Source organism: Monodelphis domestica, chromosome 1, assembly GCF_027887165.1.
Source record: "Monodelphis domestica isolate mMonDom1 chromosome 1, mMonDom1.pri, whole genome shotgun sequence".
Lineage (NCBI taxonomy): Eukaryota > Metazoa > Chordata > Mammalia > Didelphimorphia > Didelphidae > Monodelphis > Monodelphis domestica.
This window is the reverse complement of record NC_077227.1, coordinates 712576160-712601064: the sequence shown is the minus strand read 5'-3', so window position 1 is coordinate 712601064 and position 24905 is coordinate 712576160. Positions and strand designations below refer to the sequence as shown.

General features: G+C 36.7%; 1 protein-coding gene across 50 annotated transcripts in view; it reads right to left on the bottom strand.

Annotated features, from left to right (window-relative positions):
* PMFBP1 (polyamine modulated factor 1 binding protein 1) overlaps positions 1–24905 on the bottom strand; it is a 484787-nt gene that overhangs the window by 328254 nt on the left and 131628 nt on the right. For 46 of the 50 annotated variants that reach the window (XM_056823979.1, XM_056823945.1, XM_056824098.1 and 43 more), the window contains 7 exons: positions 24547–24630; positions 23830–23913; positions 10348–10431; positions 9704–9787; positions 8959–9042; positions 7660–7743; positions 6186–6269 (listed from right to left, as the gene is read on the bottom strand). In XM_056823979.1, the coding sequence (XP_056679957.1) occupies positions 6186–6269; positions 7660–7743; positions 8959–9042; positions 9704–9787; positions 10348–10431; positions 23830–23913; positions 24547–24630 (588 nt within the window). The remainder of the gene's footprint in view (positions 1–6185; positions 6270–7659; positions 7744–8958; positions 9043–9703; positions 9788–10347; positions 10432–23829; positions 23914–24546; positions 24631–24905) is intronic. The other 4 variants (XM_056824108.1, XM_056824105.1, XM_056824107.1 and 1 more) reach the window with 4 other exon arrangements.

The following is a 24905-nucleotide window of genomic DNA, read 5'->3' as shown; positions in this document are numbered from 1 at the left end:
AATTTACAAAGAGCTAAACCAATTGTACAAAAAATCAAACCATTCTCCAATTGATAAATGAGCAAGGGACATGAATAGACAGTTCTCAGTCAAAGAAATCAAAACCATTAATAAGCACATGAAAAAGTGTTCTAAATCTCTAATAATCAGAGAGATGCAAATCAAAACAACTCTGAGGTATCACCTCACACCTAGCAGATTGGCTAACATGACAGCAACAGAAAGTAATGAATGCTGGAGGGGATATAGTACAGTTGGGACATTAATTCATTGCTGGTAGAGTTGTGAATTGATCTAACCATTTTGGAGAGCAATTTGGAACTATGCCCAAAGGGTACTAAAATACTGTCTGCCCTTTGATCCAGCCATAACACTACTGAGTTTATACCCCAAAGAGATAATAAAGAAAAATACATGTACAAGAATATTCATAGCTGCTCTCTTTGTAGTGGCAAAAAATTGGAAAATGAGGGGAGGCCCTTCAATTGAGGCATGACTGACCAAATTGTGGTGTATGTTGATGATGGAATACTATTGTGCTCAAAGGAATAATAAAGTGGAGGAATCCCATGGAGACTGGAACAACCTCCAGGAAGTGATGCAGAGCGAAAGGAGCAGAACCAGGAGAACAATGTACACAGAGACTGATACACTGTGGTACAATTGAATGTAATGGACTTCTCCATTAGTGGCAATGCAGTGATCCAGAACAATTCAGAGGGATTTATGAGAAATAACACTATCCACATTCAGAGGAAAAACTGTTGGAGTAGAAACACAGAAGAAAAACAACTGCTTGATTACATGGGTCGAGGGGATGTGATTGGGGATGTGATTGGGGATATAGACTCTAAATGAACATCCTAATGCAAATACCAACAACATGGAAATAGGTTCTGATCAAGGACACATGCAATACCCAGTGGAATTGTGTGTGGGCTACAGGAAGGGTAGGGGTATGGGTAGGGGAGGGAGGGATAGAATATGATTCTTGTAACCAAGGAATAATGTTCAAAATTGACTAAATAAAATTTTTAAAAATGTATGTGCGATGAATAAGAAGAAATTAATGATCTAAGGAATAACATGCAATTTGTTAAAATGAAATGTAATTATGTGTGAGAACAAAGTATTTACACAGTTTTAGTAATCTCTCAGGTGTGTACTTGCTCAAGAAACTTGTACTAACTCAAGCTCTGTAAAGTGTAAAAATGAATAAGACATTAATATCAACTTTATAACATCCATAATATTGTTAAAAATGAAGGTTTCCCTAACTTCCCCTAAGAGGAAAAAAGGGGAAACTGCAGATATTACTAATAAATGGAAAAATGTAAAATATTTTAAAATATTTAAAAATTGGTTTAAATTAAAAATTGACTTAAATTAAACATTTTAGGCTGCTTACTTATGATAATGAAAAACAAATATAAAGAAAAAGAGACAGTTAATACCCATAAAATTGTTTAGAAATTTCCTAAAGTTTTCTAAATTTTCAAAAATTTCCAAAATTACCATTTCATTAAATTTCAAAGTTAAAAAATGATAACATACTCCAAACAAAAATTTGGTTCAATTTAAGTGGCTATCTTTATTTTTAAAAATATTACAAAAGGCAAAATTAACAATTATTGTGGCAGTTTAAAACTAAATTTTAAGATGCTAAATCTTAGTCTACTGTGTTGATTGTCTGGCCATGCCTAAAAGGATATTTGAGTAAATTGGAATTGAGATCAAAATGTAAAAATTAAAGATATTAAGGAAAAAAAGAAGTTCAAATATTAATCTGCTATTGTGAAATGCCATTGAAGATTAACATGCATTAAAATATAATTTGCCAATGGGTAATTATGTGTGAAAATGTACGCAGCTATATTGTAAAGACAATTTATTTTTCACCTAAATTGGATAAGGATAGCTGTACAAATGTAATATGCAAACAGTGTAAATGAATAATGCATTTGATTAGAAAAATATGACCAGTCCAGAAATCATAGAGCACTTGGAATAAGATTGTTGATTGCAGACAATTAAGTGTAATTACATCTCCTCTGTTTGTTATAAGGGTAAAGAGGAGACAAGGAGTGAAAAATCTACTGCAAAATACATACAACAAATGTTATATGAAATTATTGTTGAAATTTAATCAATTATGTAAAAATATTTTGGGACATTCATTTGAAAGTTCTGAAGTTTTAAATCAATATCTATTGAGAGTAATTTAAAATATCAAGGTTAAAACATGCAAATTTGCAATAATCAAAATGGCAAAAGAGGATTAGAAAAGCAAGGTTACTAGTAATAAAAAAGATTTTTCCTCATTTTCCAAGCAATACAGACCTACTAGAGTATGAAGCCAAAATAAATCACAATCAGGAACCTTTTAGATAATATTGCAAAAATTTAAAACTTCCTACAAATTTATTAACCCCTTCCTAACAGTAAATCTAAAACCCAAGCTGTTAATTAGCAGCCTCATTGAATTTTGATCTGGTATGGAAAATAATAATGCAACCTAAGTAGTCACAAGTATTGGATTTTAGACAAAATTGTTATATGAATGTTACCAAAACATGTACATTATTCTATAAAAATGGAAAATATGTGTTTAACTATAAACTAAGTGTAGAAACAATTTGTTAGAAATTGATCATGTTTACCTGCAATGATATGATTTGTATTGTAAACTAAAAGTTTAAGGTAAATTGGTTATGACAATGTAAAAAAAATATTATGCTATGTTAGGATAATGTTGATTCTCTTCCAAATCACTAACAAACTCCTATTACACCAGCCATCATTAATCAAGATAATGTTAGTGGAGGAAACTTAACTCCCAACAAAATTGTTAACCCCTTTTCTGTATAAATTGGGAAGAACTGTCAGATAGTTTAAGCATTGTTAGTGAGTATTGAAACTCAGAAAAAACTGGTTATCATAACATATAAAATAAAAACTTTTCATTGTGTGTGAAATTGACTATTTAAGATAAAAGCTTTGGGGATTACAAATAATATTATTTTTGAGTTTTGAATCCAGGTATAGTTGTCTGATAGATCATTGAACTGTATCTACCATTCAAAAGGAAAGAATACCTGAAGTCAAACGGTGTATAATCCTTTCCTTGTTTTTTTTTCTTTCAAAGCAAATTGTTATAATCAAATAAAAGTGAAATAATAATTGAAGCTCCAGAAATTTGAATATATATGTATATGTCTATGTATATATAGCAATCAAATATGTTCCACTACTTACTTAAGAGACTGTACCCCACCCCAAGCTTTTGTTTCAATTGGAGTTACAATGAATCTCTTGTACGTTAATTCATTTGAATAATCACTGAACAAGAATTGGAGTAACCTATTTTCAAATACAATTAGACAAAACAAACAAACAAACAAACAAAAAACAACCCAGAATTGAGGTTTTGTTTTTATTTACACAGGAAATGAACACCCACAGCAGAGAATCTTTCAGGAATAGCCAAATATGAAAAATCCAGATGACTATTCTGAAGACTCAAGTCACCAAAGCCCATGATTTGGAGACAAGCCAAAAGAAAGAACAGTTCACATGGCAGAACAATTCCTGGAGATGGCAAGCCTTCCCAAGACTGATCAATCTTAACTATTGTTGGGGTTCAGCTCCCTTGAAAAATGTAATTTATAATGATGTAGAGCCTTGTATTCTGATATTAGCTATAATTATTTTTGTATCAAATGTAAGTTTTCAAAGTGTATTTCCCCTTCTATTAGCTCAATTAACCTCACACTTATTCCACCAGAAGATAGCACAGCATAATAGATCCACACTTTGCAAGACTTAGCACAAACATCTTACACCAAACACTGCATATTTGATTAGGAAGAAAAGATAAATGCTAAACATAATCCTTAGCAACATAATAGCATGAACACTTAGAAATTAAACAAATTTGACTTATAAGTAAAGGAGAAGTCAATATTTGCTTGGCTTATGGAACCAAGAATTGGGTGCTAAAAGAATCAGCCCTAATAAGAGTAGCTATCTTAAGTTGTGTTAGGTGATGTTTGTCATAAAGGCAAAAGGAACTTGAGTCTCAATGAAAGCCTTAGCAAGCCTAACAATTCAACTAAGGCTATTCAAAAGTTCAGAGGAAATGTCTTGTTGGGGAGGCAGTCTTAGTAACCCTAGGATTGGACCACCTGATTTGAGGCCAAGAAAGACCCCTAAGTGGAAGTCATCTTAGCGCCTATGCTAAAGCTGTGGAGAAATGTCTGCCTATAACAAAGCACTATGGTCAGCACACACAACATATTTTGAGACATTCTGAAAAAAGACCCTAGCAAAAAATAAAATTTCAAAAGCTCCATTTCCAAGCAAATAGAATTGGAATTTAGCTTTCCAGCCTTACACAATTCATACAAATCATACACTCACTTACCATGCCTTCATTTGTTACATTTGAATAAAAAAGGAGCAAATGAAGCTCCCAGTAGTGAGAATAGGTCTCAGTAAAATCACAGTCATAGTTTAGGAGTTGCTAAACATGCAGCCTACTCCTTAGTATGAGAAAAGCAAACTTTACTCCTTAACAAATATTAGATGTTCTTCCAAGAAATCACTGGTGCAAGAATTCTGTGAGAAACTTTGTTAGATGGTTACACATTGGCAGATTGAATTATCACTATAGAAAACTCTTTTCAGAACCACTGAGGTAAACTAAATCCATTGTGCTCTCTTATAAATCATTACTAATCATTGTCTTCTAACCATTGTCTTCTATGTCATTTTTCCTACAAAGTGTGTACCCCAAACCATTGAACTTTGTCACTGGTCAGCAAGAGGATATCTACGTTTCCATCTGTCAGTCTGTCAGTTGGGTCCTCCTGTAATCCCAGAATCATTTTTCTCATCCCGGTTTGTTGACCCAAAAATAATTTGTCAAGCAGATCCTGACATAGTCCCAAGGTCTAGGTGGTGAATCTCAGGCTCCTATTAAAGGTATATTTTTTAAAGGGTAGCTTACATGGAGAAATAAGGGGCCTTTTCTGGAGTGAGTATGAGAGAAAGTGCAACCTGGCTTTGGTAGCAGTATAGTTAGGTTGGATATAGTGAAGCAAGCTTACAAATAAGCTTTGTTATAGGATTTCAGCCTTTATCTAATTATAGAGGAGGGATACCTGTGTGATAAAGGATGTGTATCTAGGTTTACAAAGTGATTGTCCTTCACTGCTGTGAGAAGGAAATAACTTTTAAAAGACTGATATATATTAATTTAAGGTCGCCAAGGAATTCAGCTATGTAATTCCTAAATGAAAACTCAAGTCAGCCGTCAACCTTTTATGGAGTTTTAATTACAAACAGGAGGAAGAAAGGAATTAGAGATAGAGAGATAGAGGTAGAGAGAAAGGGGAGAGAAAGGAATAGGGCTTAAATACCCCTTCTGTTTAGGCTGGGCCAAAAGGCCCAAGCCCTTAGATAGCTGGGGCAAAGAAAGGAGATCAGTCCCTATTACTCACGTGACCAAAATGGAGAAACAGTCTCAGAGCCCCACTTTCAGCTTCCTTCAGAGCAAGCTTCTCAGAGCACACCGCAACCACTCCAACAAACTCCTAAAACCATCCCCTGAGTCTTCAGACCCCTCTCTCTTTAAGGAAACCATCCAAGTTGCCTCCCCTCAGTTCTCACATCTACCAATCACTGTCCATCAATTTCCCTGTGCCAATGGAGGCTCTAGCTTAACCCAGGACTGCCCAGAGGTCTCTGGCTTTGCACATGTCTGTTGAAGGTCATATTTTCAAATAATTAAATCTTTGATACTTTGCTACAGCCCTTCCTAAATCCTGTTAACTTGAGTAGGGTAGAGATTGGAATAATTAAATTTTGATCTATGCTGCAGCCCTTCCTTAATCCTGTTAGGACTGAGTAGGGTGGAGATTGATTCCAAGTATCTCCATTGTATCAATTCTAAAATCAATCATGACTCAAAGAAATTCCTGTTCTATGCTTAAGCATAGGTCAAAGTCCTTTCCATTGTTCAGCAAAAGGTTTCTGTCCTAAAGTAATCTTAAGAAGGGAGGAGGGGGAAACTCTCATGCCAAAGGGGTTCACATTCCAATAGCCAAGACCCACTATCAATAGGGAATTTTTCAAGTATGAAATTTCCCAATGGTGAAATTTCCAACACTGCCCTCCTTCCCTACCATTATGGTGCCTTTTGGTCTGTTCATCCTTTCTGCCTGTGGTTGGATCTTCTCAGCAGCACCAAGCTTTCCTGCAGGTGAGTCCTATAGCAATAAAAAATATATCATCTTATCCCAAAGGCTTTGTTCCTTTACTCATTGTAATAGAAAGACTTAGATATCAGGAATTGCCTTGCCTAAAATGTTGCTACTGGCAACCTAAAATGTTCATGCACATTGGTCAGAGCCATAGTCCCACAGTTTAACCTTTGACATGTTGCTGTGTTCTCATTAATTTCATTGATCCTTTCTTCTTACAAAAAAACATATGTGTGAGTTTGGAAAATTGCCTTTCTCGCTGGTCTTTTTTCTTCCTTTCCACACTCACTTAGAAGAAAGCAGGGTAGGTAGCTTCCTGCCATTCACTCCCTGCCATTTCTCTCTTGTTTTTTTTAGCTCTAAAATAAGCAATCAGTAATGAATCAAACCATCTAATATAGGAGGAATGAATACCTGTTCTCAAGGTCCAGGTGGTTTCAGGCTCCTATTGGAGAGTAATAAGAGGCTTTTCCCGAAGTGAATATAATAAGAAAGTGAAACTTGGTGTTAGTAGCAGTACAATTCTGTTTGGATATGATGGAACAAACAAGAGTAAGCTTCTCTGTTAGATTTTTGGCTTTATCTACCTATAGAATAATAACTAGGTGACAAAAGATGTGTGGCTAGGCTATAAAGTGACTGTCCTGCATTCTCCTCCTTCCCTACCATTGTGGCACTTTTTGGTCTGCTAATTCTTTCTGCCTGTGTTTGGATCTTCTTAGTAGCACCTAAATTTCCTGAAGGTGAGTCCTGTGGCGACAGAAAATACAGCATTCTATCCCAAAGGCTTTGTTCTTTTACTCATCATTGTAATAGAAAGGTTCAGACATCAGGAATTACCTGCCACCTAAAATGATCACATCTATTGCCCTGAGCCACAGTCCCACCTTTGACATGTTGCTCTGTCCTCATTAATTTCATTGACCCTTTCTTCTTGCAAATAACATTTGTGTGAGTTTGTTTGGAAAATTGCCTTTCTTGCTGGTCTTTTTTCCTCTCCATACTCACTTAGAAGAAAGCAGGGTAGACAGCTTCCTGCCATCTACTATCTTCCATTTCTCTTTTGTTTTTTAGCTCTAAAACAAGCAATCAATCAATGAATCAGACCATCTCATATAGGAGGGAGGAATACCTGGTTCCAAGGTCCAGGTGGTTTCAGGATCCTATTAGAGAGTTTCTTTCTAAGCAAAATCAGAGGCTTTTCACAAAGTTAATATAATAGAAAAGTGAAGCTTGATTTTGATAGCAGTACAATTATGCTTGGATAGGATGGAGCAAGCAAGAGTAAGCTTCTCTGTTGGATTTTTGGCTTTATACAACTACAAAGATGTGATATCTGAGTGACAAAGGATGTGTTTAGGCTACAAAGTAATTGCTTTGTATTGTACTTCCCTACCATTGTGGTGCTTTTTGGTCTGCTCATCTTTTCTGCCTGTGGTTGGATCTTCTCAGGAGCACCAAGCTTTCCTGCAGGTGAGTCCTGTGGCAACAGAAAATACAACATGTTATCCCAAAGGCTTTGTTCTTTTACTCATCCTAGTAATAGAAAGACAAAATATCAGGAATTATTTGCCACCTAAAATCTTCACACTGGAATACTATTATGCTGAAAGGAATAATGAACTGGAGGAATTCCATGTGAACTGGAACAACCTTCAGGAATTGATGCAGAACCAGGAGTATAATGGATACGCTGTGGTACAACTGAATGTAATGGACTTCTCTACTAGCAGCAATGCAGTGACCCAGGACAATTGTGAGGGATTTATGAGAAAGAACACTATCCACATCCAGAGGAAAAACTGTGGAAGTAGAAACATAGAAGAAAAACAACTGCTTCATCACATGGGTCAATGGGGATGGGACCGGGGATATAGACTAAGTGATCACCCTAGTACAAATATCAATAATATGGAAATAGGTCTTGATCAATGACACATGTAAAACTCAGTAAAATTGCTCGTTGGCTACAGGGGTTGGGGGGAGGAAGGGAGGAAAAGAACATGAATCATATAACCATGGAGAATATTCTAAATTAATTAAATAAAAATTTTCAGTTAAAAAATAAAAATAAAATGTTCACACCTATTGACCTGAGTCATAGTCACACATTTTCAGCCTTTGACATATTACTCTGTTTTCATTAATTTCATTGAACCTTTCTTGCAAAGAATATTTGTGTGAGTTTGTTTGGAAAACCTCCCATCTTGATGGTCTTTTTTCTCCTTTTCTTACTCACAGAGACGAAAGCAGGGTAGATAACAACTTCCTACCACCTAATCCCTCCCATTTCTCTTTTCACTTTTACCTCTAAAAGAAGAAACCATCCAATGTATCATTTAATCTCATACTGGAGGGGTGAATACCTGGTCCCAAGGTCCCTAAGGTTTCACACTGTTATTAAAGTTATCCTTTTATGAAGGTAGCTTACATGGAGAAATAACAGACCTTTCCTGAGTATGATATAAAAGTAAAACCTGGCTTTGGTAGCAGTACATTTAGGTTGGGTATGTGAAGCAGGCTTTAGAGTGAGCTTCTTTATAGAATTTCAGTCTTTACCTACTTACAGAGAAGAGGCAACTGTGTGACAAAGGACTTGTGGCTAGTTACAAAGAGATTGTCCTGCACTGTCCTCCTACTGCAAAGGAGAAGTGGCTAGGCTACAAAGTAATTGTCCTGCACTCTCCTTCCCTACCATTGTGGTGCTTTTTGGTCTGCTCATCCTTTCTGCCTGTGGTTGGATCTTCTCAGCAGCACCAAGCTTTCCTGCAGGTGAGTCCTGTGGCAAAAGAAAATAGAGCATCTTATCTCAAAGGCTTTGTTCTTTTACTCATCATTGTAACAGAAAGGTTCATACATCAGGAGTTACCAGTCACCTAAAATGTTCACACCTAATGGCCAGAGTCACAGTCCCAGAGTTCATCCTTTGACATCTTGGCCTGTTCTCATTAATCTTACTGACCATTTTTTCTTGCAAAGAACATTGGAGTGAGTTTCTTTGTAAAACTGCCTATCTTTATGGCCTTTTTTCCTCCTTTCCTTACTCACATAGAAGAAAGCAGGGTAGATAGATTCTTGCCATCGATTCCCCCTCATTTCTCTTTTGGGTTTTCGTTCTAAAACAAGCAATCAATGATTTGGTCAATCTCATATAGAAGAGGTGACTACCTAGACCCAGGGTGCAGGTGCTTTCAGGCTCCTATTTAAAAGTTTCTTTCAAAGAGAAATAAGAGACCTTTCCCTTAGTGAGTATAATAGGGAAATTGAAACTTAGTTTTGGTAGCAGTACAGTTAGGTTTCGACACTGTGGAGTAAGCTTAAGAGTGAGTTTTGTTACTGAATTTTTGGCTTTATCTACTTACAGAGAAGTGATACCTAGGTGACAAAGGATGTATGGGTAGGCTACAAATTGATTGCCCTTCACTCTCCTCGTTCCCTACCATTGTGGTGCTTTTTGGTCTGCTTCTCCTTTCTGCCTTTGGTTGGATCTTCTCAGCAGCACTGATATTTCCTGCAGGTGAGTCCTGTGGCAATAGAAAATATAGCATCTCATCCAGAAGACTTTGGTTCTCTTCTTTATTCAATCTTTCCTTTTACTCAGCATTGTAATTTAAATGCCAGACATCAGGAATTACCTGCCACCTAAAATGTTCACACCCATTGCCCTGAGCCACAGGGTCCCTCAGTTTATACTTTGACATCTTGCTCTCTTCTCATTCATCTCATTGACCCTTTTTTTCTTGCAAAGAAAAACTGCCTATCTTGATGGCCCCCTTTTTTTTCTCATTTCCTTACTAACATAGAAGCAAGCAGGGTAGGTAGTTTCCTATCACCCATTCTGTCACATTTCTATATTGGCTTTTAGCTCTAAACAAGCAATTAATGAGTTGTTGAATATGATATAAAAGTAAAAATTGGCTTTTGTAGTAATAGAGTTAGGTTGGGATACTGTGAAGGAAGTTTAAGACTAAGCTTCATTATTGGATTTTAGCCTTTATCTTCTTACAGAGAACTGCTAACTGACTGACAAAGGACAAGTGGCTAGGCTACAAAGTGATTGTCCTGCACTCTCTTCCTTCCCTACCATTGTGGTGCTTTTTGGTCTGCCCATCCTTTCTGTCTCTGGTTGAATCTTCTCAGCAGCAATGACATTTTCTGCAGGTGAGTCCTGTGGCAACAGAAAATATAGCATTTTATCCCAAAGGCTTTGTTCTTTTACTCATCATTGTAATTGTAAATAGTAAAGATTGTAATTGTAAAGAAAGGCAATTACCTGACACCTACAATGTTCACACATATTGGCCAGAGCCACAGTTCCATAATTCATTTTTGACTTCTTACACTCTTATTTTTTTTTTATTTGGTCAATTTCAAACATTATTCTTCGGTTACAAAAATCATATTCTATTCCTCTCTCCCCTCGCCCCATCTCTCCCAAAGCCAACGCTCAATTCCACTGGGTATTACATGAGTCCTTGATCAGAACCCATTTCTATGTTGTTGGTGTTTGTACTAGGATGTTCATTTAGAGTCTACATCCCCAACCATGTCCCCTCAACCCATGTATTCAAGCAGATTTTCTTCTGTGTTTCTACTCCCATTGTTTTCCTCTGAATGTGGATAGTGTTCTTTCTAATAAATCATTCCAGGTTGTTCAGGATCACTGCATGGCCACTAATGGAGAAGTCCATTACATTCGATTGTACCACAGTGTATCAGTCTCTGTGTACATTGTTCTCCTGGTTCTGTTCCTTTCACTCTGCATCAATTCCCAGAGGTCCTTCCAATTCACATGGAATTCCTCCACTTTATTATTCCTTTGAACACAATAGTATTCCGTCACCAACATATGCCACAATTTGTTCAGTCATTCCTCAATTTGAGGCCATCTCCTCATTTTCCAATTTTTTGCCACTACAAAGAGTGCAGCTATGAATATTCTTGTACATATCTTTTTCCTTATTATCTATTTAGGGTACAAACCCAGCAGTGCTACGGCTGGATCAAAGGGCAAACAGTCTTTTAAAGCCTTTTGGGAATAGTTCCAAATTGCTCTCCAGAATAGTTGGATCAATTCACAAATGTACCAGCAATGAATTCATGTCCCAACTTTGCCACACCCCCCTCCAGCATTCATTACTTTCCGTTGCTGTCATGTTAGCCAATCTGCTAGGTGTGAGGTGGTACCTCAGAGTTGTTTTGATTTGCATCTCTCTGATTATCAGAGATTTAAAGCACTTTTTCATGTGCTTGTTAAGGGTTTTGATTTCTTTGGCTGAAAATTCCCTATTCATGTCCCTTACACATTTATCAATTGGAGAATGGCTTGATTTTTTGTACAATTGGTTTAGCCCTTTATAAATTTGAGTAATTAGACCTTTGTCAGAGGTTTTTGTTATGAAGATTATTTCCAAATTTGTTGCTTCCCTTCTGATTTTAGTTACATTGGTTTTGTTTGTACAAAAACTTTATTTGATGTTATAAAAATTATTTCTTTTACTTTTTGTGACTTTTTTTTTTAACACTTACCTTCCTTCTTGGAGTCAATATTGTGTATTGGCTCCAAGGCAGAAGAGTGGTAAGGGCTAGGCAATGGGGTTCAAGTGACTTGCCCAGGGACACACAGCTGGGAAGTGTCTGAGGCTAGATTTGAACCTAGGACTTCCTCTCTCTAGGCCTGGCTCTCAATCCACTGAGCCACCCAGTGACCTGCTTTTTTATTCTTTCTAAGTCTTGCTTGGTTTTAAAATCTTTCCCTTCCCAAAGGTCTGACATGTATAATATTCTGTGTTCACATAATTTACTTGTAGTTTCCTTCTTTATGTTCAAGTCATTCACCCATTTTGAGTTTATCTTGGTGTAGGGTGTGAGGTGTTGATCCAAGCCTAATCTCTCCTACACTGTCTTCCAATTTTCTCAGCAGTTTTTATCAAATAGTAGATTTTCGTCCCCAAAGTTGGGATCTTTGGGCTTGTCATAGACTGTCTTGCAGAGGTCACTTACCCCAAGTCTATTCCACTGATCCTCCTTTCTGTCTCTTAGCCAGTACCAAATTGTTTTGATGACCACTGCTTTATAGTATAGTTTGAGATCTGGTACTACAAGGCCACTTTCCTTTGCATTTTTTTTTCATTATTTCTCTGGATATCCTTAATCTTTTATTCTTCCAAATTAACTTTTTTATTTTTTTTCTAATTCAGTAAAAAAGTATTTTGGTAGTTTGATGGGTATGGCACTAAATAAATAAATGTTTGGGTAGGATGGTCATTTTTATTATGTTAGCTCCTCCTACCCATGAGCAGTTAATGTTTTTCTAATTGCTCAGATCTAGTTTTAGTTGTGTGGAAAGTGTTTTGCAGTTGTGTTCATATAGTTCCTGTGTTTGTCTCGGCAGATAGATTCCTAAGTATTTTATATTGTCTAGGGTGATTTTAAATGGAATTTCTCTTTCTAATTTTTGCTGCTGAGATGTGTTGGAGATATATAGAAATGCTGATGACTTATGTGGGTTTATTTGTATCCTGCAACTTTGCTAAAGTTGTTATTTTGACTAGCGTTTTAGTTGATTCTCTAGGATTCTTTAAGTAAACTATCATATCATCTGCAAAGAGTGATAGCTTGGTCTCTCCATTGCTAATTTTAATACCTTCAATTTCTTTTTCTTCTCTAATTGCTACTGCTAGTGTCTCTAGTAGAGTGTTAAATAATAAAGGTGATAATGGGCACCCTTGTTTCACTCCTGATATGGGAGTATGGGAATGCATCTAGTTTATCTCCATTGCAGATGATGTTGGCTGATGGTTTTAGATAGATACTTTTAATTATTTTTAGGAAAGACCATTCTATTCTTATACTTTCTAGTGTTTTTAATAGGAATGAATGTTTTATTTTGTCAAAGGCTTTTTCTGTGTCTGTTGAGATAATCATGTACTTTTTGTTGGTTTGATTGTTGATATGGTCAATTATGTGGATGGTTTTCATAATATTGAACCATCTTTGTATTCCTGGTATAAATCTCACCTGATAATAGTGAATAACCCTCATGATGACTTGCTGGAGTCTTTTTGCTAGTATCCTATTTAAGATTTTTGGATTTATATGCATTAAGGAGATTGGTCTATAGTTTTCTTTCTCTGTTTTTTACTTGCCTGGCTTTGGAATCAGTATCATATTTTTGCCATGAAAGGAATTTGTAGAACTCCTTCTTTGTTTATGATGTCAAATAGTTTGTATAGTATTGGGATTAGCTGTTCATTGAATGTCTGATAGAATTCACTTGTGAATCCACCAGGCCCTGGGGATTTTTTCTTAGGGAGTTCTTTGATGGCCTGTTCAATTTCTTTTTCTGATATGGGATTATTTAAGAATTCTATTTCTTCTTCTGTTAATCTAGGCAATTTATATTTTTGTAAATATTCATCCATATCACCTAGATTGGCATATTTATTGCCATATAATTGGGGCAAAATTGTTTTTAATGATTGCCTTAATTTCTTCTTCACTGGAGGTGAGCTCTCCCTTTTTATCTATTATACTGTTAATTTGGTTTTCTTCTTTCCTTTTTTTTATTAGATTGACCAGTACTTTGTGTATTTTATTTTTTCAAAATACCAGCTTCTAGTCTTATTGATTAGTTCATTAGTTCTTTCACTTTAGATTTATTAATTTCTCCCTTAATTTTTAGGATCTCTAATTTAGTTTTCTTCTGGGGGTTTTTATTTTGTTCACTTTCAAGTTTTTTTGATTTGCATGTCAAATTCTTTGACCACTACCCTCCCTAATTTTTTAATATATGAATTCAAAGATATAAATTTTCCCCTGAGTACTGCTTTGGCTACATCCCATGAATTTTGAAAGGATCTCTCATCATTGTCATTTTCTTCAATGAAATTAGTTTCTGTGATTTGTTCTCTAACTAACCGATTTTGGAAAATCATATTATTTAATTTCCAATTTATTTTTTATTTTGCTCTCCATGTACCCTTACTGATTATTATTTTTATTGCAAAATGATATGTAAAAGTTGCACTTATTATTTCTGCTTTTCTGCATTTGTTTGCCATGTTTTTATGACCTAGTACATGGTCAGTATTTTTGAATGTACCATGTGCTGCTGAAAAGGTGTATTCCTTTTTGTCCCTATTCATTTTTCTCCATATATCTATTAACTAATTTTTCTAAGATTTCATTCACATCTTTTTCCTCTTTCTTATTTATTTTTTTATTTGATTTGTCTAAATTTGATATTGGTAGGTTCAGTTCTCCCACTTGAATACTTTTACTATATATTTCCTCCTTCAATTCTACTAGTTTCTCCTTTAGAAATCTGGATGCTATACCATTTGGTGCATACATGTTGATTACTGATATTTCCTCATTTTCTATACTCCCTTTTACCAGGATGTATTTACCTTCTGTATTCCTTTTAATCAGATCTATTTTTACTTTGGCTTTGCCAGATATCATGATTGCTACTCCTGCCTTTTTTCTATCAGTTGAGGGTCTTGCTCCAAACTTTAATTCTAACCTTGTGAGTATCTACCCACCTCAGGTGTGTTTCTTGTAACATATGGCAGGATTTTGGATTCTAATCCACTCTTCTATTCATTTATGCTTTATGGGTGAGTTCATCCCATTCACATTCAAAGTTATGATTTTCACTTGTGAATTCCCTAGCATTTTGATATCCTCTCCTAGTTCTGTCCTTTCTCTTTTGGTATATCCTTTTAAACCAGTAGTTTACTTCTAATCAATCCCCCTAATCCCCTCCCTTAATATGCTTCCCTTTCTGGCCCCTCCCTTTTTGTTCCCTTTTTGTATTTTTAGGGTCTATTAAGTTCCCTCCCCCCAAGGATTTTGCCTGAGGCAAGCTCAAAATCTCCACAGCCTCTGCTGCTTGTTGCCCTTCTTTGCGCCACCTTCTTGAGAGTGCCCAAGGTCTGCGCTCCCTTGCCCACCAAGGTTTCAGGTGTAGCTGCTCTCAGGGGTAGGTCTTTGGTGATCTTAGTCAGCTCCCAAGGACCTAGAGGTTCCCCTTGCTCACTCTAGAGGTGCCCCATACTCACTCGCTGATTTGGGTGCGAGCTGGCTCTGACTCCATAGGTGGGGTAGGGGAGGATAGATCAGCTCACATTTTGGTGGGAGCTTTTTCACCACCTTATGTTGTGGAAATGCCCAAATCCCATGTGCCTTCAATGCTGTGCCCTAGTGTAGAGTCCCTTCATTCTTATGAATTTGAGTTTTTTGGTCCTTTGAGGTAGTCTATATTGGTGGGTTCTGAGGAGAGGAAGTGTCCCATTACTAGATTGACACCACGTTTACACAGAAGGCCCTCTTACCCTCTTCTTATGAATCTCTCCAACCATTTTTTTCTCACAATGAACAGTGATGTGAATTTGGAACACTGCCTATCTTGCTGGTCTTTTTTCCTCCTTTCCTTACTCACAGAAGAAAGCAGGGTAGGCAGTTTCCTGCCACCCATTCCCTACTATTTCTCTTTTGGCTTTCATTTAAAAAACAATTAGAGTTGAGGAGTCAAGATGGCTGCTTAGCAAGCGGCAAAAATTAAGACTTTGGAAGACCCTTCCTTACTGATTACAGACTGAATGCTCCAAGGGCACCGAAATTCAAGCTGAGCAACAGGACAGAGGTGGGGAACCCTCCTTCTGGACTCAAATCAAAAGGTATGCTCCCCAAAAGCCGGAATCCAAGAATACTTGGGTCTAAGGGGAAGGCAGAGGGAAGGTACGAGGACCTCTCCCCCCCAACCCAGAGGGCAGAGCCCCCAGCGGCAGCGGGAACCTCTGAGTGGGCAAAGGTGCTGGTTTGGAGAGTCTACCTTGTGAGCAATGGGGCACTGGGCACTAAGAGTCCAGCGTGGACAGCGGGGAGGAAGCCAGGGAGAGACCAGGCCATGGCTGGGTCCCTCCATCAGGCTCCAGTCTCACCATTGCCTCAGGGCACTTCCAGACCAATCCAGTTGAACCTAATCCCATCATAACTCCTCAGAGCTCAGGGAGGCGGACAAAGGCACTGGGGAACCCTGAGGACAGTGGAGAAGCAGCTGGAGAGAACTGGAGAGAGCCTGGGTGGCCCAGCCTTCCAGGAGTCTTCAGCCTCAGAGCCCAACCCAGTTGAACTTAATCCGATCAAAAGCCTCCAGAGGACAGGGAAGCTAATAATCCTCTCCTGGAGACTGTACCAAGAAATCTGACAAAACTCCAAGAGGGGAGACTGACAGTCCCAAAATAAAAAAAATGAGAGGAGCAAGAGCACAGACAAATATGGGGAGCAAAAAAGGGGTAAATCCGAGCAAACAATAGAAAAAGAAGAACGAAATTACAACAGACAGCTTTTGCACCAGTAATGAGCAAAGAGCAAATGAAACAGAGGGGGAGGGACCAGCAAAGGAAAAATCAGAAATCCCAGCGAATTGGATACAGGCTTTGGAAGAACTTAAAATACAATTCAAAACACAATTAAGAGAGGCTGAAGACAATTGGGAAAAGAACTTAAAAACTAAGATAAGTCATCTGGAAACAGAGGTACTTGAACTAAAACAAGAAAATGGTGTCTTGAAAGTCAAAATCAACCAGCTGGAAAATGAGGCAAAGGAGATGAAAGATGAGGTGAAGAAGATGAAAGATGACCACCAAAGAAAATCAGACCACAAGGAAAAGGACAGCCAGAATACAACAACTAGAATCAAGTGACCTCACAAGGCAGCAGGACACTATAAAACAAAACCAAAAGAATGAAAAAAACAAAACAGAGGATTTAGAAAATCGTTCAAGGAGAGACAATTTAAGAATCATTGTCCTACCAGAAGACCATGACAAAAGAAAAAGCCTGGACATTATTTTACAGGAAATTATTAAAGAAAACTGCCTCGATATCCTAGAACAAGAGGGAAAAGTAGAGATTGATAGAATCCACAGATCACCTCCTGTACTTAATTCCCAACTGACAACACCCAGGAATGTTATAGCCAAATTCAAGAACTATCAGACCAAAGACAAGATATTACAAGCTGCCAAGAAGAAGACATTCAGATACCAAGGAACCACAGTGAGGATAACTCAGGATCTGGCTGCATCCATACTGAAAAAAAGAAAGGCATGGAATATGATATTCTAGAAAGCAAGGGAACTAGGTCTACAACCAAGAATCAACTACCCAGCAAAACTGACTATATTCTTACAGGGGAAAATATGGTCATTCAACAAAATAGAAGAATTTCAAGAATTTGTAAAGAAAAGACCAGACCTGAACAGAAAATTTGATGTACAAGCACAGAACTCAAGAGAATCATCAAAAGGTAATTTAAAAAGAGGGGAAAAAATAAAAACAAAACAAAACAAAACAAAAAAATTTTAAGAGACTCAATAAGTTAAAATGATATGTATCCCTATAAGAAAAGAGGTCATTGGTAACTCCTAAAAATTGTTGTTATTACCTGGGCAGCAAAAAGAAGTATACTTAGAGGGAACAGCAACAAACTGTATAGGATGAAAGGACAAGACATAAATATGTATATAGATATATGCAAGTAAAAATACATACACATGAGTATGCATACATATATATATATATATACATATATACATATATATATGTATAATTAGAGCTTAAAATTAGGTTAATATTAAAAGAAATGGGAAAAGAAATAAATGGGGGTAAATTTATACGTCATAAAGAAGCTCATGGTGGGAGGGGAGAGAACATCAATATACTGAAAGGGTAAAGAGGTTGGAGACAGGAAATACTCAACTTTTACGTGCTTTGAAATTAACTCAAATAGGGGAAAACAATCCAACTCACTGGGGGCAAAGAATAGATTTGCCCCCAATAGGGAAGTAGAAGGGTAACAAATGGTCTGGTGGGGAGGGAAGCAGTACAATAGAGGGAGGGGGTGGGGAGTTAATTTTAGAAAGACTATAGGAAAAATAAGGGGGGAATAAGAAGGGAGGGGGGTAGAAAGGGAAGTAAAATAAGGGTGGGAACAAGGGGGACTGTTTAAAAGCAAACATTGGTGTAGAAGGAAATAGTGAAAGAAGAAAAGGCAGGAACAGGAACAGAAATTAATATGCTGGGAAATACACAGCTAGTAATCATAACTCTGAATATGAATGGAATGAACTCACCCATAAAATGTAAGTGAATAACAGAGTGGATTAGAATCCAAAACCTTGCCCTATGCTGTCTACAAGAAACACACACGAGGAAGGTAGATACACATAGGGTGAAAGTAAGAGGGTGGAGCCAAATCTATTGGGCATCAACTGACAAAAAGAAGGCAGGAGTCGCAATCATGATATCTGACAAAGCCAAAGTAAAAATAAATCTAGTTAAAAGAGATAGGGAAGGTAATTACATCCTGATAAAAGGCGGTATAGACAATGAGGAAATATCTGTACTCAACATGTATGCACCAAATGGCATAGCATCCAAATTTCTAAAGGAGAAACTAGAGGAACTCAAGGATGAAATAGATAGAAAAACTATACTAGTGGGAGACCTGAACCTTCCTCTACCTGAACTAGATAAATCAAACCAAAAAATAAATAAGAAAGAGGTAAGAGAAGTGAAAGAAATCTTAGAAAAATTAGAGTTAGAAAATTAGAGTTAGAAAAACTAGAGTTAGAAAAATAAATAGGGACAAAAAGGGATATACCTTCTTTTCTGCAGCACATGGTACATTCACAAAAATTGACCATGTATTAGGGCATAAGACATTGCAAATAAGTGCAAAAGAGCAGAAATAATAAATGCAAATTTCTCAGATCACAATGCAATGAAAATAATAATTAGTAAGAGAACATGGAGAGGTAAATCGAAAATTAATTGGAAATTAAACAGTATGATTCTCCAAAACCAGTTAGTTAAAGAACAAATCATAGAAACAATTAATAACTTCATTGAAGAAAATGACAATGATGAGATATCATTTCAAAACCTATGGGATGCAGCCAAAGCAGTACTCAGGGGGAAATTTATATCCTTGAGTTCATATATTAACAAATTAAGAAGGGCAGAAGTCAATGAATTGAGCATGCAAATTAAAAAATTAGAAAGTGAACAAGTTAAAAATCCTCAGATGAAGACTAAATTAGAGATCCTAAAACTCAAAGGAGAAATTAATCAAATTGAATGTCAAAGAACTACTGATTTAATAAATAAGACTAGAAGCTGGTACTTTGAAAAAAGAAATAAAATAGACAAAGTACTAGTCAATCTAATTTAAAAAAGAAAAGAAATAAACCAAATTGACAGTATCCAAGATGAAAAAGGAGACCTCACCTCTAATGAAGAGGAAATTAAGGCAATCATTGAAAACTACTATGCCCAATTATATGGCAACAAATATGGCAATCTACGTGATATGGATGAATACTTATAAAAATATAAATTGCCTAGACTAAAAGAGGAAGAAATAAATTACCTTAACAACCCCATATCAGAAAAATAAATTGAACAAGCCATCAAAGAACTCCCTAAGAAAAAATCCCCAGGGTCAGATGGATTCACAAATGAATTCTATCAAACATTCAAAGAACAACTAATCCCAATATTAAACAAACTATTTGACAGAATAAGCCAAGAAGGAGTTCTACCAAATTCATTTTACGACACAAACATGGTACTAATCCCAAAGCCAGGCAGGACAAAAACAGAGAAAGAAAACTATAGACCAATCTCCCTAATGAATATAGATGCAAAAATCTTAAATAGGATACTAGCAAAAAGACTCCAGCAAGTCATCACAAGGGTCATCCACTATGACCAGGCAGGATTCATACCAGGAATGCAAGGATGGTTCAATATTAGGAAAACCATCCACATAATTGACCATATTAACAAGCAAACTGACAAAAATCACATGATTATCTTAATAGATGCAGAAAAAGCCTTTGACAAAATACAACACCCATTCCTATTGAAAACACTAGAAAGCATAGGAATAGAAGGGCCTTTCCTAAAAATAATAAACAGTATATATCTAAAACCATCAGCAAACATCATCTGCAATGGGGATAAACTACAAGCCTTCCCAATAAGATCAGGAGTAAAACAAGGATGCCCATTATGACCTCTATTATTTAACATTGTACTAGAAACACTAGCAGTAGCAATTAAAGAAGAAAAAGAAATTGAAGGTATTAAAATTGGCAACGAGGAGACCAAGCTATCACTCTTTGCAGATGATATGATTGTTTACTTAAGGAATCCTAGAGAGTCAACCAAAAAGTTACTCGAAATAATTAACAACTTTAGCAAAGTTGCAGGATACAAAATAAACCCACATAAGTCATCAGCATTTCTATATATTTCTAACCCATTTCAGCAGCAAGAATTAGAAAGAAAAATACCATTTAAAATCACCCTAGACAATATAAAATACTTAGGAATCTATCTGCTGAGACAAACACAGGAACTATATGAACACAACTACAAAACACTTTCCACACAGTTAAAACTAGATCTAAACAATTGGAAAAACATTGATTGCTCATGGGTGGGACAAGCTAACATAATAAAAATGACAATCCTACCCAAATTTATTTACTTATTTAGTGCCATACCCATTGAACTATCAAAAAACTTCTTTACTGAATTAGAAAAAACCATAACTAAGTTCATTTGGAAGAACAAAAGATCAAGGATATCCAGGGAAATCATGAAAAAAAATGCAGAGGAAGGAGGACTTGCAGTCCCAGATCTCAAACTATACTATAAAGCAGTGGTTATCAAAACAATTTGGTCCTGGCTAAGAGACAGAAAGGAGGATCAGTGGAATAGACTTGGTGTAAGTGACCTCAGCAAGACAGTTTATGACAAACCCAAAGACCCCAGCTTTTGGGACAAAAATCCACTATTTGACAAAAACTGCTGGGAAAATTGGAAGACAGTGTGGGAGAGATTAGGTTTGGATAAACACCTCATAGCCTACACCAAGATAAATTCAGAATGGGTGAATGACTTGAACATAAAGAAGGAAACTATAAGTAAATTAGGTGAACACAGAATAGTATACATGTCAGACCTTTGGGAAGGGAAAGATTTTAAAACCAAGCAATACTTAGAAAGAGTCACAAAATGTAAAATAAATAATTTTGACTACATCAAATTAAAAAGGTTTTGTACAAACAAAACCAATGTAACTAAAATCAGAAGGGAAGCAACAAATTGGGAAACAATCTTCATAAAAACCTCTGACAAAGGTTTAATTACTCAAATTTACAAAGAGCTAAATCAATTGTACAAAAAAATCAAGCCATTCTCCAACTGATAAATGGGCAAGGGACATGAACAGGCAGTTTTCAGCCAAAGAAATCAAAACTATCAATAAGCACATGAAAAAGTGTTCTACATCTCTTATAATCAGAGAGATGCAAATCAAAACAACTCTGAGGTATCACCTCACACCTAGCAAATTGGCTAACATGACAGCTATGGAAAGTAATGAATGCTGGAGGGGATGTGGCAAAGTTGGGACATTAATGTATTGCTGGTGGAGCTGTGAATTGATCCAACCATTCTGGAGGACAATTTGGAACTATGCCCAAAGGGCAATAAAAGACTGTCTGCCCTTTGATCCAGCCGTAGCACTGCTGGTTTGTACCCCAAAGAGATCATAAGGAAAAAGACTTGTACAAGAATATTCATAGCTGCACTCTTTGTGGTGGCCAAAAATTGGAAAATGAGAGGATGCCCTTCAATTGGAGAATGGCTGACCAAATTGTGGTATATGTTGGTGATGGAATACTATTGTGCTCAAAGGAATAATAAAGTGGAGGAATTCCATGGAGTCTGGAACAACCTCCAGGAAGTGATGCAGAGTGAAAGGAGCAGAACTAGGAAAACATTGTACACAGAGACTGATACACTGTGGTACAATCGAAGGTAATGGACTTCTCCATTGGTGTCAATGCAGTGTCCCTGAACAATCTGCAGGGATCTAAAAAACATTATCCACAAGCAGAGGATAAACTGTGGGAGTAAAAACACAGATGAAAAGCAACTGCTTGACTTCAGGGGTGGAGGGGATATGTCTGAGGAGTGACTCTAAATGAACACTCTAATGCAGATACCCACAACATGGAAATGGGTTCGAATCAAGAACACATGTGATACCTAGTGGAATCGCGCATCGACTATGGGAGAGGTGGGGGGGGGGAGAAAAGAAAATGATCTTTGTTTCCAATGAATAATGTTTGGAAATGACCAAATAAAACAATGTTTTTAAAAAAACAATTAATTACCTCAATGACTCAGTCAGTCTCATATAGGATAGGTGCATACATGGACCTAGTATGCAGGTGCTTTTAGGCAACTATTAAAGCTATATTTTTAAATAGTAGCTGTTGTGAATCTTGACATTTCTCAGACTTGTGAATGTTAAAAAATTCCCCATTGGGGAATTTTTCATTGGGACAATTCCCTATTGGGATTATTCCCCATTTTAAACAGTGAAGCTACTTAGATCTAAAATGTGAGAACTCTACTTAGATCAGAAATGGGAGGACCTCTACTCCACCCATACTTAAGACTGCTTTAGGGGACAAAACTGCTTGCTGAACAATGAAAAAATACACCCATACTTAAGCCATGCCTATTTTTAGAATTAATACAAAGGGGTGCTAAGTACCTATAAAGGTCAGGCAAACTTATATGGGACAAAGAGGTGAGAAACTTACTCAGAGATCCTAACCTACTCAAGTGTAGATTACTAAAAGGATTAGTCTACTCAGGTGTGAATTCAGAATGGGCTGTCCTTTGGAAAATGCCTACTGTGATTGGTAGATGTAAGGACATAGGAGAGGTGACATAGGAGAAATTGCCCTTTAAATAGGAGCTCAAGGGACACAGTCTGAAACATTCAGATTGAGGATTGAGCTGGTGAAAGCAGCTGAGATGATGCTGGCCTGGTGTCACTAGAATCCTTGCTTGGACAGATCTTGTGGTGAGTGATTAAGATATAAGGACTGACTGATCTTTCTTTTAGGGCTTAGGCCTGGGTTGGCCACGGCTGCCTGGGCCGGCCTATTCTTTTCTCATTTTATTCCTTTCTCTCTCTCGCTCTCTCTCTCTCTTTCTTTAATTCCTCATTGTATTAATTAATTAAATTCTCTATAAAACCCAGTTGACTTGGGTATATTCATAATTGGGAATATTTCCCTGGCGACCACCTTATATTGATTTAAAAACAAGACACTGTAGTGAAAACATATTTTCTGCGGTCACAATTTACTCATCCACTTTTATATCTATCACAATTTATATCTTCAACTATTTTAACTCACTATAGTTTATGACCCTCAACTCTTTTAATTATTACACTGTCATGGTGAAATAAGAATCCTTTTCCATGTTGAGTATGATATGAAAGTGAAATCTGGCTTTGGTAGCAGTATAGTTAGTTTTGGATCTTGTGGAGGAAGGTTAAGAGTGAGCTTTGATATTGTATTTTAAAGCTTAAAGTAATTAAAGAGGAGTGATACCTAGGAAAGAAAAGATGTGTGTCAAAGTTACAAAGTGATTGTCCTTCATTGTCTTCCATCCTTACCACTATAGTGTCTTTTGGTATGGTCATCTTTTCTGCCTGTGGTTGGATCTTCTCAGGAGCACTCTGTTTTCCTGCAGGTGAGTCCTGTAGCAACAGGAAATACAGCATCTTATCCCAAAGGCTTTATTCTTTTACTCATTCTAGTAATAGACCAGACATCAGGAATTATCTGTCACCTAAAATGTTCACACCTACTGCACTGAGCAGTAGGTGTGAATTATCCTTTGATATGTTGGTCTTTTCTCATTAATCTCACTGACCATTTTTTTCTTGGCAAGAACATTGTACTGAGTTTGCTTGGAAAGTTAGTTACCTTTCTTGCTGGTCTTTTTTTCTCCTTTCTTTAGTCACATAGAATAATAATAGCTTCCTTATACCTACTCCCTCCAATTTCTTTTTTTGGGTTTTAGTTCTCTTAAACAAGCAATCAACCAATGTGTCAGTCAGTCTCATATAGGAGGGGTGAATACCTAGTCCCAAAGTCCAGGTGATGTCAGGGTCCTATTAAAGCTAGACCTTTTCCATAGTAAATATGATATGAAACTGAAACCTGGCTTTGGTAGTAGTACAGTTAGGTTTAGCTATTGTGGAGAAACCTCAAGACTAAGCTTCTTTATTGGATTTTAGACTTTCTCTACTTATAGAGTAATAACTGGGTGACAAAGGATATGTGGGTAGGCTACAAAGTGATTATCCTGCACTCTCCTCCTTCCCTACCATTGTGGTGCCTTTTGGTCTGCTCATCCTTTCTGCCTGTAGTTGGATCTTTTCAGCAACAAGGAACTTTCCTGCAGGTGAGTCCTGTGGCAACAGAAAATATAGCATCTTATCTAGAAGGCTTTGTTCTTTTACTCACCATTATAATAGAAAGGCTAAATTTACATCAGGGATCACCTGCCAGCTAAAATGTTCACAATTATTGCCCTAAGCTACAATCCATAGTTCATTTCTTGACAACTTGCCCTGTTCTCATTAATTTCATTGACCAAAGTTTGTTCGGAAAATTGCCTCTCTTGATGTTTTTTTTTCCTCACTTTCTTACTCACATAGAAGAAAGCAGGATAGATAGCTTCCTG